This window comes from Balaenoptera ricei, chromosome 9, assembly GCF_028023285.1.
Source record: "Balaenoptera ricei isolate mBalRic1 chromosome 9, mBalRic1.hap2, whole genome shotgun sequence".
In the NCBI taxonomy this organism is placed as follows: domain Eukaryota; kingdom Metazoa; phylum Chordata; class Mammalia; order Artiodactyla; family Balaenopteridae; genus Balaenoptera; species Balaenoptera ricei.
In genome coordinates, this window is record NC_082647.1 from 43,103,404 (window position 1) to 43,117,593 (window position 14,190).

The 14,190-nt window shown below is 48.8% G+C and overlaps 1 protein-coding gene across 1 annotated transcript in view; it reads left to right on the forward strand.

The window, feature by feature from the left end:
- Window positions 1–11,577: 11,577 nt before the first annotated feature.
- Window positions 11,578–14,190, forward strand: part of TBX20 (T-box transcription factor 20) — a 49,504-nt gene continuing 46,891 nt past the window's right edge. Inside the window, exon 1 of the mRNA XM_059932704.1 lies at window positions 11,578–11,704. Within this exon, the coding sequence (XP_059788687.1) occupies window positions 11,578–11,704 (127 nt within the window). The remainder of the gene's footprint in view (window positions 11,705–14,190) is intronic.

The following is a 14,190-nucleotide window of genomic DNA, read 5'->3' on the forward strand; positions in this document are numbered from 1 at the left end:
CTGTCGGCCTGTCAACCTTAAAATCCAAAGATCACTGTTGTACAACCCAAATGACAAGGAACTCCTCTGGAAGTCAAACCCTTGATGCCAAGGGCAGGACTCCAAGTTTTCTTCTATGCTCATGACCAAATGAGGCCTTGCTGCAGAATTCAGGTTCGGTTCTTAGAGCAGTTATGTGGGCTTCATGAGCATCACCAAAGCCTAATATGTGTGAGCCATGACTGAGAGAGTGTAGCTGCATAAATTAGGAAACCAATGATAGATAATGAGAAGGCTTTCCTACCCCTCAGCAAAGCTCCTGTCAGAGGGTCAGCAGAAGTCAGGCAACCTGGTTCAAGGACATGACCAACAGTGTAGGTGATTTTGGGCATGTCACTTCCTGATCTAGGCTTCAATTTTCCATTTCCTCATCCACAAGATGGGGGGGGGGCTGAATTTTAGTGACCCTGTTGGTCTTCTCACACATTCTGCAATGTCTTGGTCCCTGCTGCAGTAATCCAAGCTAAGGACCTCACCTCTCACAGTGCCCTCTATGTAATGTGTTTGTGTGTGGTGGGGTGGGATGGGGGGGGAACTTGTTGGTGGCTCTTTTTTTCTCAACTTGCATAGAGTCAGTCATGCTTTTCTAGTATTCACCCTTGACAGAAACAACAGACATATCAGAAGTCACCCCCTCCTGTTAAAGGTGTGGTGGGAAATGATGAAAGTTATAGGTTTCAGTGTGGGACTTTCTAATTAATCACAGATGGATTCTCAGAAGAGGTGGACATTCTTGTTTCTCGCTAGCTCTGGTCAAATCCAAAGCTAAATGTAGCCAATAGGAAGACTGCAGTGCCATGAGAAAGACTAGGAATTCAGGAGCCTTTTGGGGTGCTTGGTTCAAATGTGTGTTCCTTCACCCACCTCTGCCCTGTTAGGCACCAGGGGACCTGAGTCTAGTCACTCAGGGTAGAACCAAGAAATACACAAAATTCTTAGGTGCTTTGGATTCAGGTAGACTTTGAACCACACATTGAAAAATCACTGTCCAAAAAAGTACTTTTTTCAGAATGTTTAAAATAAACAATAGCCATTTATAATAACGTCTTATTTTTTAAATGTTTCCAAATGATGTGACCCACTGGATCATTACAAAAGCCCTGTGACATAGACAATATTTATTATCAAATAAAATTTATGAGATTTGTTTTATAATGAAATGATGTATATAAAAGCACCTGCCACAGATTTTGATATACCTTAGGCCTAGGTAAATGTTAGTTATCATTATAACTAGCAGTTATACAATATAAGAAGCATCCAATCATTTTCCAAAAGAGTGAATTGTGGCACAAAGGACAAGTGACTAACAAGAAGTCATCCTGACTAGTAAAGGTCTTCAGAATCCTGCCACATATGGTAGCCTCCACCCCTAGGTGCCTCCTTAGAAGAAGAGAACTTTCTGAGGTTTGTTGTTTGCTTGATTTCTTCCAGACACATTGGTTTCAAAGTGCTTTTGGAGTTGCAGAAGAGTAGGGGCTAAAAGTGCTGGGAGATGGGAACACAGGAGAAAGGAAAACAAGAATTCTAACCTACGCTCCACCAACTATTAGCTGTGTGATTTATAGTAAGTTACATAACCTCTCTGTGCCGTAGTTTCCTCATCTGTAAAATGGGGAAGATCAAATGAGATAGTATAGGTAAGGTCCTTAGAATATTGCCAGGCACATACAAGCCCTTGAAACAATTTAACCATTATATGGGCCGTTTGCTTCATGTCAGAGGAAGAAAAGCAGCACTAGGCTTTTGGGGTAGCTGATGAGCTGAGTCTAGTGCTGGCTGAAGCTGAGAGCAGTCCTTAAGTATTGGGCTGTGTGCCCAGCACATCCCACTTAAGGACCATTCACAAACATTCACTACTTAGAAGGTCACTTTAATAATTAGTCTTACTTTGCTAATTATATTTTACTGATTAGAAACTACTGCTGACAATACTGGGGTTGCTGAGAGTGCTAATTTTTTAGCTGCCATCTGAAAATAATAGTGACCGATTTTGCTGTCCAGACATTTACCTTTAAACGGACCGTGTCAATAGCGCATTGTGATGGGAATACAAAGAGGGAATTCTGAAAAAAAAAAAAAAAAGAGGGAATTCTGGAGGCTAGAAGACGCTGTTGTATGATTCCCTCCCTGGCATTTCCAGACCTGACATTCAGCCCTAAACCTGACACCCCAACCCCGACGTAAATATTCCTTAACATCAGGAGACAGTTGTTTGCTTGTAGGAAGATTAAAAACAAACCTAAAGAATGTGGTTTGTAAAAACACTTTGCTAATAACTAATAACAACCTGTGCTTAAGGAGATCCTACCCTGTGCTCAGCATTCTACATGCATCATCTCATTTAATGTGCCCAACAGTCCAATAACGCAGGTCCTAGTATTCCATCCATTTTACAGCTAAGGCAAAGAGGCACAAAGAGACGACGTGAAGTGCCCAAAGTCACACAGATAGCAAGTGGCAGAGAAGAAACTTGAACCCAGCAAGTCACGAATAAAACCAGCAAGTCTATAAGTAATCTTTGGATTTCTTTGGTCCCTCTCCACCCCCTCTTTTTTTTAATGAAAGGGGAGAGGGCTTTTTTTTAAAAAAAGCAGATATAATTCTAGTGTAATAATAGTATTAACACCATTTGTGCGCGCCAGGTGGTCCGCCTAACACTTAAGATGCATCATCTCAGTTTATCTTCAGGAAGACCTAGAGTTAAGTATCTATCCAGATCCATTTTACAGATGAGAAACTGAGGCTCTGACTTCGAAGTTCAGTGATTTGCCCCAACGCCAAAGAGCTAGAAAGGGTCGAGTTGGGAGGTAGGAAATAAAAGTCCAATAAACTGTCAGCCGGAGAAGGGCTGTGTTGAGACGGCCCAAGCCGCCGCCAGACCCCGAGCCTCGGCCTTTCTCAAAGCGCTCCAGAAGCGCTGCAGCTGAGCCGGGACAGGCGGCAGTCTGGGGACCCAGCCCCCACCCAGCCCTGCGCTAATGGGGGTAAAGCTCGGCCGGCGCCATCCTGCAAGCCGAGTCTGATAATAGCCCTGATTAAATGGCGGGGCAGCCAAGGGAAGGCCCCCGCCGCCGCCAGCGCCACCGTCACCGCGCCGACTAAGCAGGGACCGGCAGCGGCGGGGCCTCTAACTTGGACGTCTGCGTCCCAGGCGCAGGGACTGCCTCGGTCGGAGCCGAGGGCACCGTCTCTGGCCCCGGGTCCTGGGTTGGAGCCGCGTGTGCGGGACTGTGGCCCGAGCGCCTCGAGCAGAGAAGCGGGTCGGGGTCTGCTTCTCCACCATTCGGTCGTTCGCAGGGACCCCTTACAGCGTCACTTCAGGAAGCATCTTTAGGAATCTGAGTCCACCTCTAGAGTCACCAAGTGATGGAACTTAGTGGAGTCGAGCATACATTGCTGTTGTCCCCTTTACTCTGGGCTGTCGTGGCCCCTCCAAGGTGGAGGTCTGGACCGATGACAGCCGCAAAGGGGATGGGTTGGTGGGAGAGAACCAGCGGATCCCAGAGTCAAGAGGCGAGAGTGAGCCTTGCAAACCCCTGGGCTCGGTGAGTCTGCGCCTCTCCGTTGAGGAAAGCGTCCGCTTCCTGCCATCGCATCTCCGTAACTGGGGCCGCCGCTCCTAGTGTGCTCAGCCGGCGCCGGGCACTGTGCGAGCCGACCGCTTCACGCTAGGGAAACTAAGGCTCAGAGCAGCCAGATAGCCCACGGTCGCTTGGCCAATAAAGGACAAAGCTGGCTTCAAACCTCCAAAACTTGAAAGTCTGCCTCCCATACTTGGGGGTACGCAGACTCCAGCCAAGCTCTGCATGATCTCCAGGGCCTGCCCCGCCTCCATCCCCCTCGCCGCCTCCGCTGCCTCCGCGGAACCTGCAGATTAGTCGGTAATTACCCCCAGGAAAGAAGAAATAATGACAAAGGCCGCCTGGGCTCGCGGTCTATGTGCGACACCGAAAGACCTTTACTTGGCCCGCCTTCTGTTTGGCACGCCGGGCGGGTGGACCGTGGGCATGCGAGTTACATCTGCCCACATTTGAAGGAACAATGTTCTCTGGCCCGGTGAGCATACAACAAAGACAGGCAGGTGTTTACGGGTTTCTGGGGCTGCTATATACAAACAGAGAATTCAGCCCTTTCCTCCGAACTGCCTCTGCTTCCAGAACCGGAAACTAGCCAAGTTAGTGATAGCATTCGATATGGGTTGGAGGTTAAGACTGCGGAGCTAAAAGACTTGGGTCACACAGTCCAAGATTGCCTCCCGCTCCACCATGAAACTATCCGTGTGCCCTAGATCAAGTGAGTTACTTCACGTTCCAAGCCTCATTTTCTGCAACTTTAAAATGCAGATGATAATGCTACCCGACAGATATTATTATCAACATTATGTATGTCTTGGGAAGCCTAGTGCAGCGCCCGGCACATATTAAGTGCGCAATAGAAGCTCTTTGCAATGCACTGAAAAACTAGCATCCAGGACTTGAAATGTACGCAAAATGCCTTCAAACTACGTGAGTTAATGGAAGAAGATGCAGCCCAAAGGCCATCTGTGGACCTCCAGTCTTTCCAGTGAGGGCGTTCACAACAGAGAGGCCGCGTGCCTGAGCATCCCCGGGGACCTGGCCCCTTCCTAGTGGTGAAGTATGAATTTCTCTTACACCATAGAAATCGAGTGAGACCCAGAGCCTTTCACAGACTCCAGAGAGAAAGCTGTTTCTTACATTCCTTACAATTCCAGGGTGGAAACTGGGGCTCTTGGACACAGTTCTCCATCAGATCTAATTTGTATCAATTACAAATTTGTAATTTGTATTAAATTGAAAAGGGGCCTCGCCAAAGTTCCAGAGTTGGCCAATAGTAAAATCTGTTAAGTCCTTTACCCTCACACGGACATTAACCTTCACAACAAACTTGATGTAGGTATTATCATCAGAAAACCATATTTTACAGATATGGAAACAGAGGCACTTGCCCAAACTGGTGTTTCTAATGCCAGGCTCCACACCTTCCTCTGCAAGCTTTTTTATTAAGGTTGTTTAGTCTGCCTTTATGCCCTTATATCCTAAGAGTTCTTTTAGCTCAATGTTGAGAAAACTGTAATGTATACTTTTCATATCGATGTTCTTTTATACATCTCCAGCTACGTTTTGAATCCTTGATAGGCAGGGATCATGTGCAAATTATCCAGCCCCATCCCCACCCCAATAAGCCAATGCCTTGTCCACAATGAATGAATGCCATAAACAGGTTGAATGGGGTATCTCTGCTCCTTGTTTCCTCAAATCTTTATCACAATTTCTATTTATTTGTGTGTGTATGGTTTCATGTGTTTATTATTGGTGTCTCCCACCAGACTGTGAGTTGCATGAGGCAGAAATTTTAGGGTTCTGATCACTGGTCTATTCATGGAACCTAGCACAATACCCAGCCCAAAGTAAGTACAAGGTAATATTAGATAAATGAACAAATACTCTGCATTCTTTATCTTTTACTAGATGCATAAATCTTTGTTCCCTTACATAATACATGCTTCAAGTCGTCTGGAACATGCTGACATTTGGGAATAGGCACCCAAGCCCTTACTGGGTGTATTTTGCCCTCTGCGGGTAAGGGAATAAAATGAGCTTCAATCAAATTGCTTCTGGGGAGACTTGCAATGGGGGCTGGCAGCAGATACCTTGTAGGACTACTTCCTGCCTGGGTCTTCCCCGCCTTGATCTCCCAAACCTCTTGATAAGGACCCAGACAAGTTGTCACCAAACAACTGGCTCCAGCTCCTGAAAATCGAAGGCAGGACGTGCTCCAGCAATCACCCAGGGGACAGGGTGCAGTTGGTTGTTGGAAGGCTGGATCACCTTCCAAAATGTGGTAATCGCTATAAGTTTAATTAGGTGACATCTGCAAAACCGACGCTACTTTGCGAGAGGAGGGGCGCTGACAAGACAGCTGTGGTTGCTCTTCTACGGAAATTGCCTCATTTAGTTTTCAGTTTGTTTTTAAACACCTAAGAAATCACAACTCAGGAAGGACGCTTGGGCCGCCTGTCTGGCTGTGGTGTGCCCTATCCACGCAGGCACCACGCCTCCCCACCGGTGGGCCAGGGCACCCGGCCATGATGACCTTCATCCTGATGCAGGGGACCATCCTCTGTCCGCTTTCCTCCTCCTAGTGGGGGTTCCCGCTTAAACAGTCCAGTGTGCGCGATAATGGCAGGGGTGATGCTTTCAAAGCTAGAGATTTGAGTGGAAATCATCGCTCTACTGATTATTATCAGTATAATTTCGATCAAATTCTTAACCTTCCTGACCCGGCCAAGACTAGGATGAGAGCCTAAAATTTAAGGGGGTGCCAAAAAAACTAATAAAGAAATAACATTTCAATGCAGTAATTTAAAAGATCAAAATTCATGCAAAAATTCATGATGTACGAAATATCTAAGTGTTAAACACAGGATTGGTCAGCAGCCAGGCGGTTGAGAGAGGGAAGGCGACGACGTCCCAAGAGGAGGATTGGAAAAGGAGGGCAGGAGCCCGTATGGAGAAGGAAGGAAGGTGGAGGAGGGGTGGGAGAGAGCAGGTCTGGATTCCTCGCCCACAGGGTCAGAAGAGATTTCTCTGCTGTTCTTGGGATCACGATGCGAGTTTTGCACCCAATTCTAATGTACGAGTTCTGCCCTGGTCAGGAGGAGGCCTGGGGCGCCTAGGGTCGGTCCCTGCAGTCTAGACCTCCTGCGGAACAAACCTGCATGCGAGTGGTCGAGAGAAGGAGCAGGAGGGTCGCGACCCTAAGGGATCAGCCTGTGAGGAGCTCTGAGGCCCCGCGCCTGATCTCGGCCCGGTGGCTCCACGCGACAGGAACCGGAGAAGGCCCCGGGCGTGCAAGTTCCCGCAGCCGGGCGGTGGCGCGCACCCACAGACGCAGACCTCCTCGAGCTTGAGGCCCGGCCGGCAACGTCGCAGTGCCGGGGGCTCTGGCCCGGAAAGATTTTTCCCTTCACTATCTGAGGGCGTAGGCCCTGGAGATGGGCGCAACCTGCCTTAGGCCCACAAGACATCCCTTTCCTGGGTTCCACAGCCGGGCGCCAGTGTGAAGTCCCGGGCCGCTCGGGCGCGCGCGCGCGCACACACACACACACACACACACACACACACACGCCGGATGACACTCTGGCCGCACCCCTCGAGGAGCTGATCTATGCTTCGCCCTTAGAATCGGAATTGGGCGAAGGCGCCTCGAGTCGCCCGGCCCTGGGGCCTCCGGGGTGGACCTGAGCTCCGGACGTTCCGGGCCCGTTCTTGCGGCCGGGACTGGAGGGGGCGCTTCTCGGGGACCACTTGGGTTCAAAAAAACTTAACTCCGTCAGGATGTGCATTTGAGCCTTGGTCCGGGTTCCTCCGAGGAAAGGCTCAGACCACTCCCCTCGCCGCACAGTGAAATCAGAGGCTGCGCCGCGCGCTCCCTACTCAGCCCAGGGATGCGCGCTGCTCACGGCGCGCCCCCGGGACGTGTAGCACCGGCTTCCAGGGGGCTGCGGCCGCGCTCCCTACGCTGCTTCGGGTGTCTTTCTTGTTCGGTACACCGAATTTAGGAATCCAAAAGCACCGAAGCCCTTTTCTTTTGCTTTTAAGGAGTTTACCAAAAAGAGCAGAAAACAGGATGCAGACGAGATCTCGGGAGTAGAGCTGCCCTTGCGTTGAGAAGCGGGTCTCCTTTCTCGCCCTCGGGTACCAGGCGGTGCTCTTGGTGTGGCACCGGGTCGTGCCGCTCCGGGAGCAGTCGTCCCACGCGGGTGGAGGGTCCCTACCGTTGTCAGCGGAGGGTTCTGCGTTAGTGCTAACGTCCATTAAGCGAGGGGCTATTGGCCAAAATCGTGAAACCGTTTCTTCCTGCACAGTTCTGGGGTCGACCAACTTTTGAGTTCCGGAGACTACAAATGACAATTTGAAACGGTAGTGTGTATAAAGAAACATCTTCCAGTCCTCCATATAATCAAACTCCGTATAACCAGACTCAGACATATAACCCCAAATTTTAATTCCTAGGCTCCAAAGTTTAGCAAGATGTAAATAATGGTCCATTACCACAATGTGACCCCAATCCGTACATTCCAAAACTGTCTACACAGCTACCAGTACGTGAGCACGCGAAGGAAAGAGCTCTGAGATCGCGAAATTGCAGCTCAAAATTAAATATAATAAAATGCTGTACTCATGGTTTACTTATATTGGGGTAACTGTTTAGGCGCTTTACGCACCTTATCTCGTTTAATCCACAGAACGATATTCTAGGTAGGAATAAATTATTGGTCTATTTTAATGTAGATGATGAAACTAAGGCTGTGAGAAATTTAGGTAACCTGTACCGAGTCTCAGGGAGGGCTAAAGTGGGCTAAAGTCAAGATTCAAAGCCTTCTCCAAGTGCAAGGCACTTTCCGGTGTCCAAGAGTCGCCTCCGCCCTCCTGAAGTCAGCCAGAGAAGGGCCTGCAGGGAAGTGTTAATGTGATTGCTTTGTTCCAACCCCCTAGGTGGCTTTACCTGTTAACCCACGCTAACACCTGGGTTTTGAAGGGACCTCAGAACTGGGCGATCTCCTCTTCGGGTGGGCTTTGAATCACCCTGTGACGGCACCTCTCTGCCAAGTACTGGATCCCCGTTTTTATAGCACGGTATTGATTTGCAGAGGCAATAAATCTAAGAGAAGGGACAGTGTGCCCCTGGTAATTATGTTGTAGTATACATTTTATTGCCGCGGTTTCAACACCAACGAGATGCATCACTTTTTAGGGATCCTCAAACGGCTCACCTCTAGAGCCCGAATTTGTTTAAAGTGGCCCTTTTAATTCCTGTGGTGTGCCGCCTGCCTCCGCACACGCTAGCTTAGCTTCCTATTTTGCCTGCAGTAGGATGAACAGTCAAAGTTCGCTGCCCACCAGAGACCCAGAATTTGGGCTAAGGCCGCGTGGGCAATTGGAAAAGTGGAAACTGATTGGGGGCAAATCATTTTTCCCCGTGTTCCACCAATTTTTCTAAAAATGTCCCTGTCATGAAATTATTCAAATTCCAGCCTGAACCGTTAAAAGATATGTTTCCTCATATGAAAACTGAAACCAGCAAATAAGATCTTCGATGCCCAGTTGAAGCATAAAGTTCTAGACTATGACATCACTCACCCAAAACAAACAACCCCCCACCTCGTGCCCCCAAAAAACTTCATGACAGAAATCTCCCTTCCTGGCCAAACAGTGAGCAGTTGAGACGGGAGAGGGACAAGCTTGCGCCTTACATTCAAACAAGGGAAATGTCACTGTTGCATTGACTGAGATAGGGTGTGTGCTGGGGGGGAAGCTTTATTAACCCAAGGGTCTGGGCTGCCCAAAAACAGCAAAGGACCAAAGACTCAAGAATAGGAAAGAATATGTAGGCGCATGCAGTGGTTTAGCCTCTATTCTTACCAAAGTTTAATCTGAAAGCATTCTCAGCCTGCGTTACTCTACTGTGGATCGCCCGTGAATAGCCCAGGCACAGCTGCAGGGCCCGGGTGTGATCAAAATCTTCGCCTGGAGTGCAGGTCTGCGCCTCTAGCCGGCTGGGCCGATTTTAGGGGAGATGCACCACCCTGCCAGCCAGACCCGGTTTCTCACTCTCAAAGCAAATGGACATGGGCTGGAAGACGGCATAAATCCCTTCCAGCACAAAAGTCTATAGTTTTACAAATTTCCCCCTAATTTACATACACTCTCTGTACATCGAGACTAATATCAGAAATCTCATGCAGTACATTGTTAGAAACTATTGATATACAGTGACAAGACAGGCTTAAATCACGAGTCTCCCAGCTGTCATCTTGTTACTTACATGGACGATTTCAACTTTTGACTTTCAGGTTTTTTTCCCCCATAAGTTTATTTCAGGGGATGGGGAATGGGTGTGCCGTGGAGAGAGAAAAACATTGGTGGGAAATGGGAGCTGCTTTCCTTTCTTTCTTTTTCTTTTTTCTTTTTTCCTTTCAAGACCCACCAAGAGGCTCCTAATCGCCAAACCGACTGACTGGAAAGGAGCGCAAATATTTACATGTACAGCTTGAGTGTGTGTGTCAGCCTAAGTTTACACGGCTCCGAGTGAGGCGGATTACCCTACGAATTCGGAGAATTTAAGTTATTCAAGCTGAACTAGGCCAACAAGACGACCCCCATAAGGCCGTGGGAAGTCCAGGTCGCAACTGAGTTTGTGAAGGCTGAAGGTTCCGTGTCCCCCAAGCCCGGGCGCTGTGAGGCTCGCACTCTCCAACTGCGCGTCGCGTGGTCCCAGCAGGGTGCCGCGCCCCCCCGGCACGGCGTCTGCCCCTCGCCTTCCCCTCGGTCAAGGCCCGATTTTCGAGAGTCCCTCTCGAGAACAGAAACCCTGAATGACAGGCGCACCGGTGTGCAGAAGAAGCCGTGGTTCTGAGATCATCCTTTGCCAAATGCTCACAGCCCTCACTTAGCGTATCTTTTGCAGGGCTGCATCTCTCCAGCCCCACTGTCTAGCAGCCAGATTTTGGAGCCCAACGAGTGCAGGGACCCAGCCCTGGGTGCTGCCCGGCGAATGGGCTCTGGCCCACTGGCGCCAGCTCTACGGCGTCGGTTTCTGCCCTACTTAGCGCTAACTTTCTTTTGCAACTTTGAGCACCAGTAAGAAAAAGAATGGAAGGAGCAAAAACTCCCCGAGGCTTCCTCTGGTCTACGTTCCCGAGATCCCAGGTCTTAGGACGCGACCAAAATGTCCCCTCCCGACAGCGATCACCTCCTTCTCACTCCTGGACTGCGAGACCAGGCCGGCTGAGTCCGCGGCCGCTGCGCCAGCCTGGTGGTGTCACCCCATTCCCCGAACGGGTGCCATGCTCCAGCCGGCTGCTGAGCGAGGCCACGCGGGCGCCGCGCCCCGGGCGCGCCCTCCCCACCCGGCCCCGCGGCCCCGCCCCCGGCGGCGGAATCAGGAAGCGGTGACGTGTGGCGGCGCTGACTGGCTGCGGGCCGCCGGGATCGCAGCTGCCAGCAAATTAAGGCGCAGGGCGGCGAACGCCCGGGCGCAGTGTCCTCCGCGCCCCGCCGCGCTCGCACGGCTACGCTCCCGCTCCCAGGCAACCGCCCCATTTTAGCTGCGCTCGGCCGCTCCGACTGTCCCCAGAGTGGGGAGGGAGGAAAGACGTGGAGCGGGTGCTGCAGGACCCCTGGGCTTTGCGCAGCTGATGCCCGTCTCTAGCTTCCGGAGGCACAGCCTGTGGTCCTACGGAGCGTCCCGGTGCTTGCACACCTAGCTGAGACCGTGGTTGGTCCTCTCCGACTAGTTTGAAGTCTCTGCGGCTCGAGGCTCTTGCGGTGGGGGAAAGGAGAGGCCGGTGTGGAGCTCTCGGGAGGTTGGGGCTGACTCATCTAGAGTCCCCGACTCCCCTGTGATTGCACTTGGAAACTTTCCGCTGTGTTTCAGTCTCTGTCTCTCTTGGGGAAGCTGGACGGCAGTTCGGCAGGCCAGGTCCCTGGCCAGGACCGCGCACTAGGGGCCATGGAGTTCACGGCGTCGCCCAAGCCCCAGCTTTCCTCCAGGGCCAACGCCTTCTCCATCGCCGCGCTGATGTCGAGCGGCGGCTCCAAAGAGAAGGAAGCTACGGAGAACACTATCAAACCACTGGGTAAGTCGGGTGCTAGACCGTCGGGGTGCGCAGGCATGGGAGTGCTGCACATTTGTCTGTCCCTCTGTTCCCTAGCTTCAGGAGGCTCTCGAGGGTGGCCACCTTTCCCGGCTCGCGGCAGCTCTGACCCTCAGGCCATAGACTATACGTTGCGGGTCGGAGATTTTTTTTTCTCTTAGGCCCGAATTCTTTGGGGACTTCACAGTCTGTTAAATGCAACCGGTTTCCTATCTCGTACGTATATCGCTAGTCGCTTTCCCTATTTGTCTAGAATCCTTATGTCAAGTCGGACATCCGGTGTGTGTAACTTTGTTGGGATAAAAACATTTAGGGGATAAATAATAATAAAACCCCTTTTAAAGACTCAACAGGATTTACGATGCGTGTAACACCTGCTTGTGCATTTGAAACCAAGGAGACTCTGACTTCACAAGAAACTAGTTTAATTTTGTTTTCCCCCCGACTTGAATAGACTACACAAAGTCAGCTCCTTAAGACAACTGTCAAGTGCCGTAGAATAAGCCAGTTGTCCCCGCATGAACCATTTTCTTCACAGAAGCTCTAGACTTATCTGTAAGACATCAGTGGAGGTTGGCAAAAACATTAGCCAGTTACCATTTCCTAGATTCCTCAACTTTTAGCTATACTGTTTATTTAACAACCTTTACCATTTATAGAAGACACTACTCTCAGAGTAAAGGGAAAAAAGGGACTATATTCCCCTTACCACGAGTGAATTGTGTGGGAAAGAAACTGCTGGAGATAAGTGTTTTAAGTCCCTTTACAACTGAGGGAGAAAGAAGTGTTCTCATCATCACTTCTTGGGTCCCCAGGTAACACTATTCCACATCCTGATCATCTGGTAGCCCTAAAACTGTGGAAAGCATCAAACAGCGAACTTAGGGTAATATTTTAAATAACTTTTAAACTCTCATCAATTTTTTTCTTCCTTCTCCCTGTCCTTCTCAACATTTTAACATCTCACACTTTGAAACAACAATAATAATATAAAAGATGAAATGTTAGAGATGAAAAATAAGGGGCCTGGGCAGAGAGAGGAGAGAACTAAAATCCCTGCAGCAACTTAGAACCAAGGAAAAGGAAACCGGATGATCTCCAGAAAACATGTCAAAAAGTCTCTCTTCCAAGGTTTTCACTCCCTTTCCCTGGTTCTTCCCACCTATCCTCCTGGGTAAATCTAAACCTGCCAAAGAAATGGAAACAACCAATCAGACAAACTCCAACTGTTTAGAAAAAAATTCACCACCAATTTCAAAGTTACGTTTATGGCACTTCCCAACATTATCCGCTCCTATTTAGGGGGCCTCTGAATTCTTTATAAATGCCCCCATTACAGCTTGGTAGCTAGCAGGAAAAGAGGATTTCAGGTTAAAATTCCTGACAGAAGTACAGACAGTAGACTGGGAAACATGCCAGCTTCAGCTCCACTGTCATTGCAACATTGCTTCCTTCTCTACTTTCCTGAGAAAAAACCCACCTTCCTCTGAATTCTAAACTATAAAACCATTCACAGCTCTCGGCACCTCCACCCTTACCCCAGTCTGTAAAATGAGCATCCTCCCTCCCCTGGGGCTTTTGAGACCGCTCCAAAAACAACCAGAAGGCATTCTAGTCCCTTTCAGGGGCCAGTTCAACAGAGCACAATTAGCAGCTGTAAGCCAAGGACTCCAGCACGTGAAATACCTGTTAAGAGAGAATGAAACACTAGCGAGATGCTGAAGAAACTGTAGGGTGGGAGTCACAAGTGTCTCATTACTGCTCATTTAAACACGTTAAATCTACTCAGAAGAACCACCTCAGACGACTAGATCATTAATCTTTTTAAAAATTGAGATATAATTGACATATAACATTGTGTTAGAGCATTTCTGTATCATTTTCTTCTTCCTCCACTTCCCAACCCTGACCCACTGGTTAGTCTGGAGCTTACAGCATTTGTGTTTTTCAATTGTCAGAAAATTTCTAAGGCTACTTGTTAATTCCCTATACAGATGTTATGTGAATGTGTTTCTGAAAACATTAGTAAAAAATATGATTTTGCCATGGCATGGTTCTCTTTGAATTTGAAAACAGAAGAATAATTAATTTGGTTATTCTTAATTTAAAATGCTTCCATGAATTGGATTATTATTTTAAGAGAAAAGAAGGTAAAATTTTTCTACTTCCTGCTTGCCTGCCCCAAGTCAAAAGAGAAATATGAGAAATAAAACATTATATGTGTGCGTGTGTATGTATGTGTGTGTATATATATATATATATATATATATATATATATATAACTTGTTTCAATTCCTTGAGGGCACTTAGAACAGAGCTGTTTGAAGTTCAGTTTCACATTGCGGATTCAAGTAGTTTCTTTTTTAAAGGATGCAAGATAATTGGGACAATTACAGAGCTCCCCCTGTATTCCATCAAAGTGACTGGTGTAGTCCCAGGCCCTTATCATCTGTGGGGGAGAATGTTTG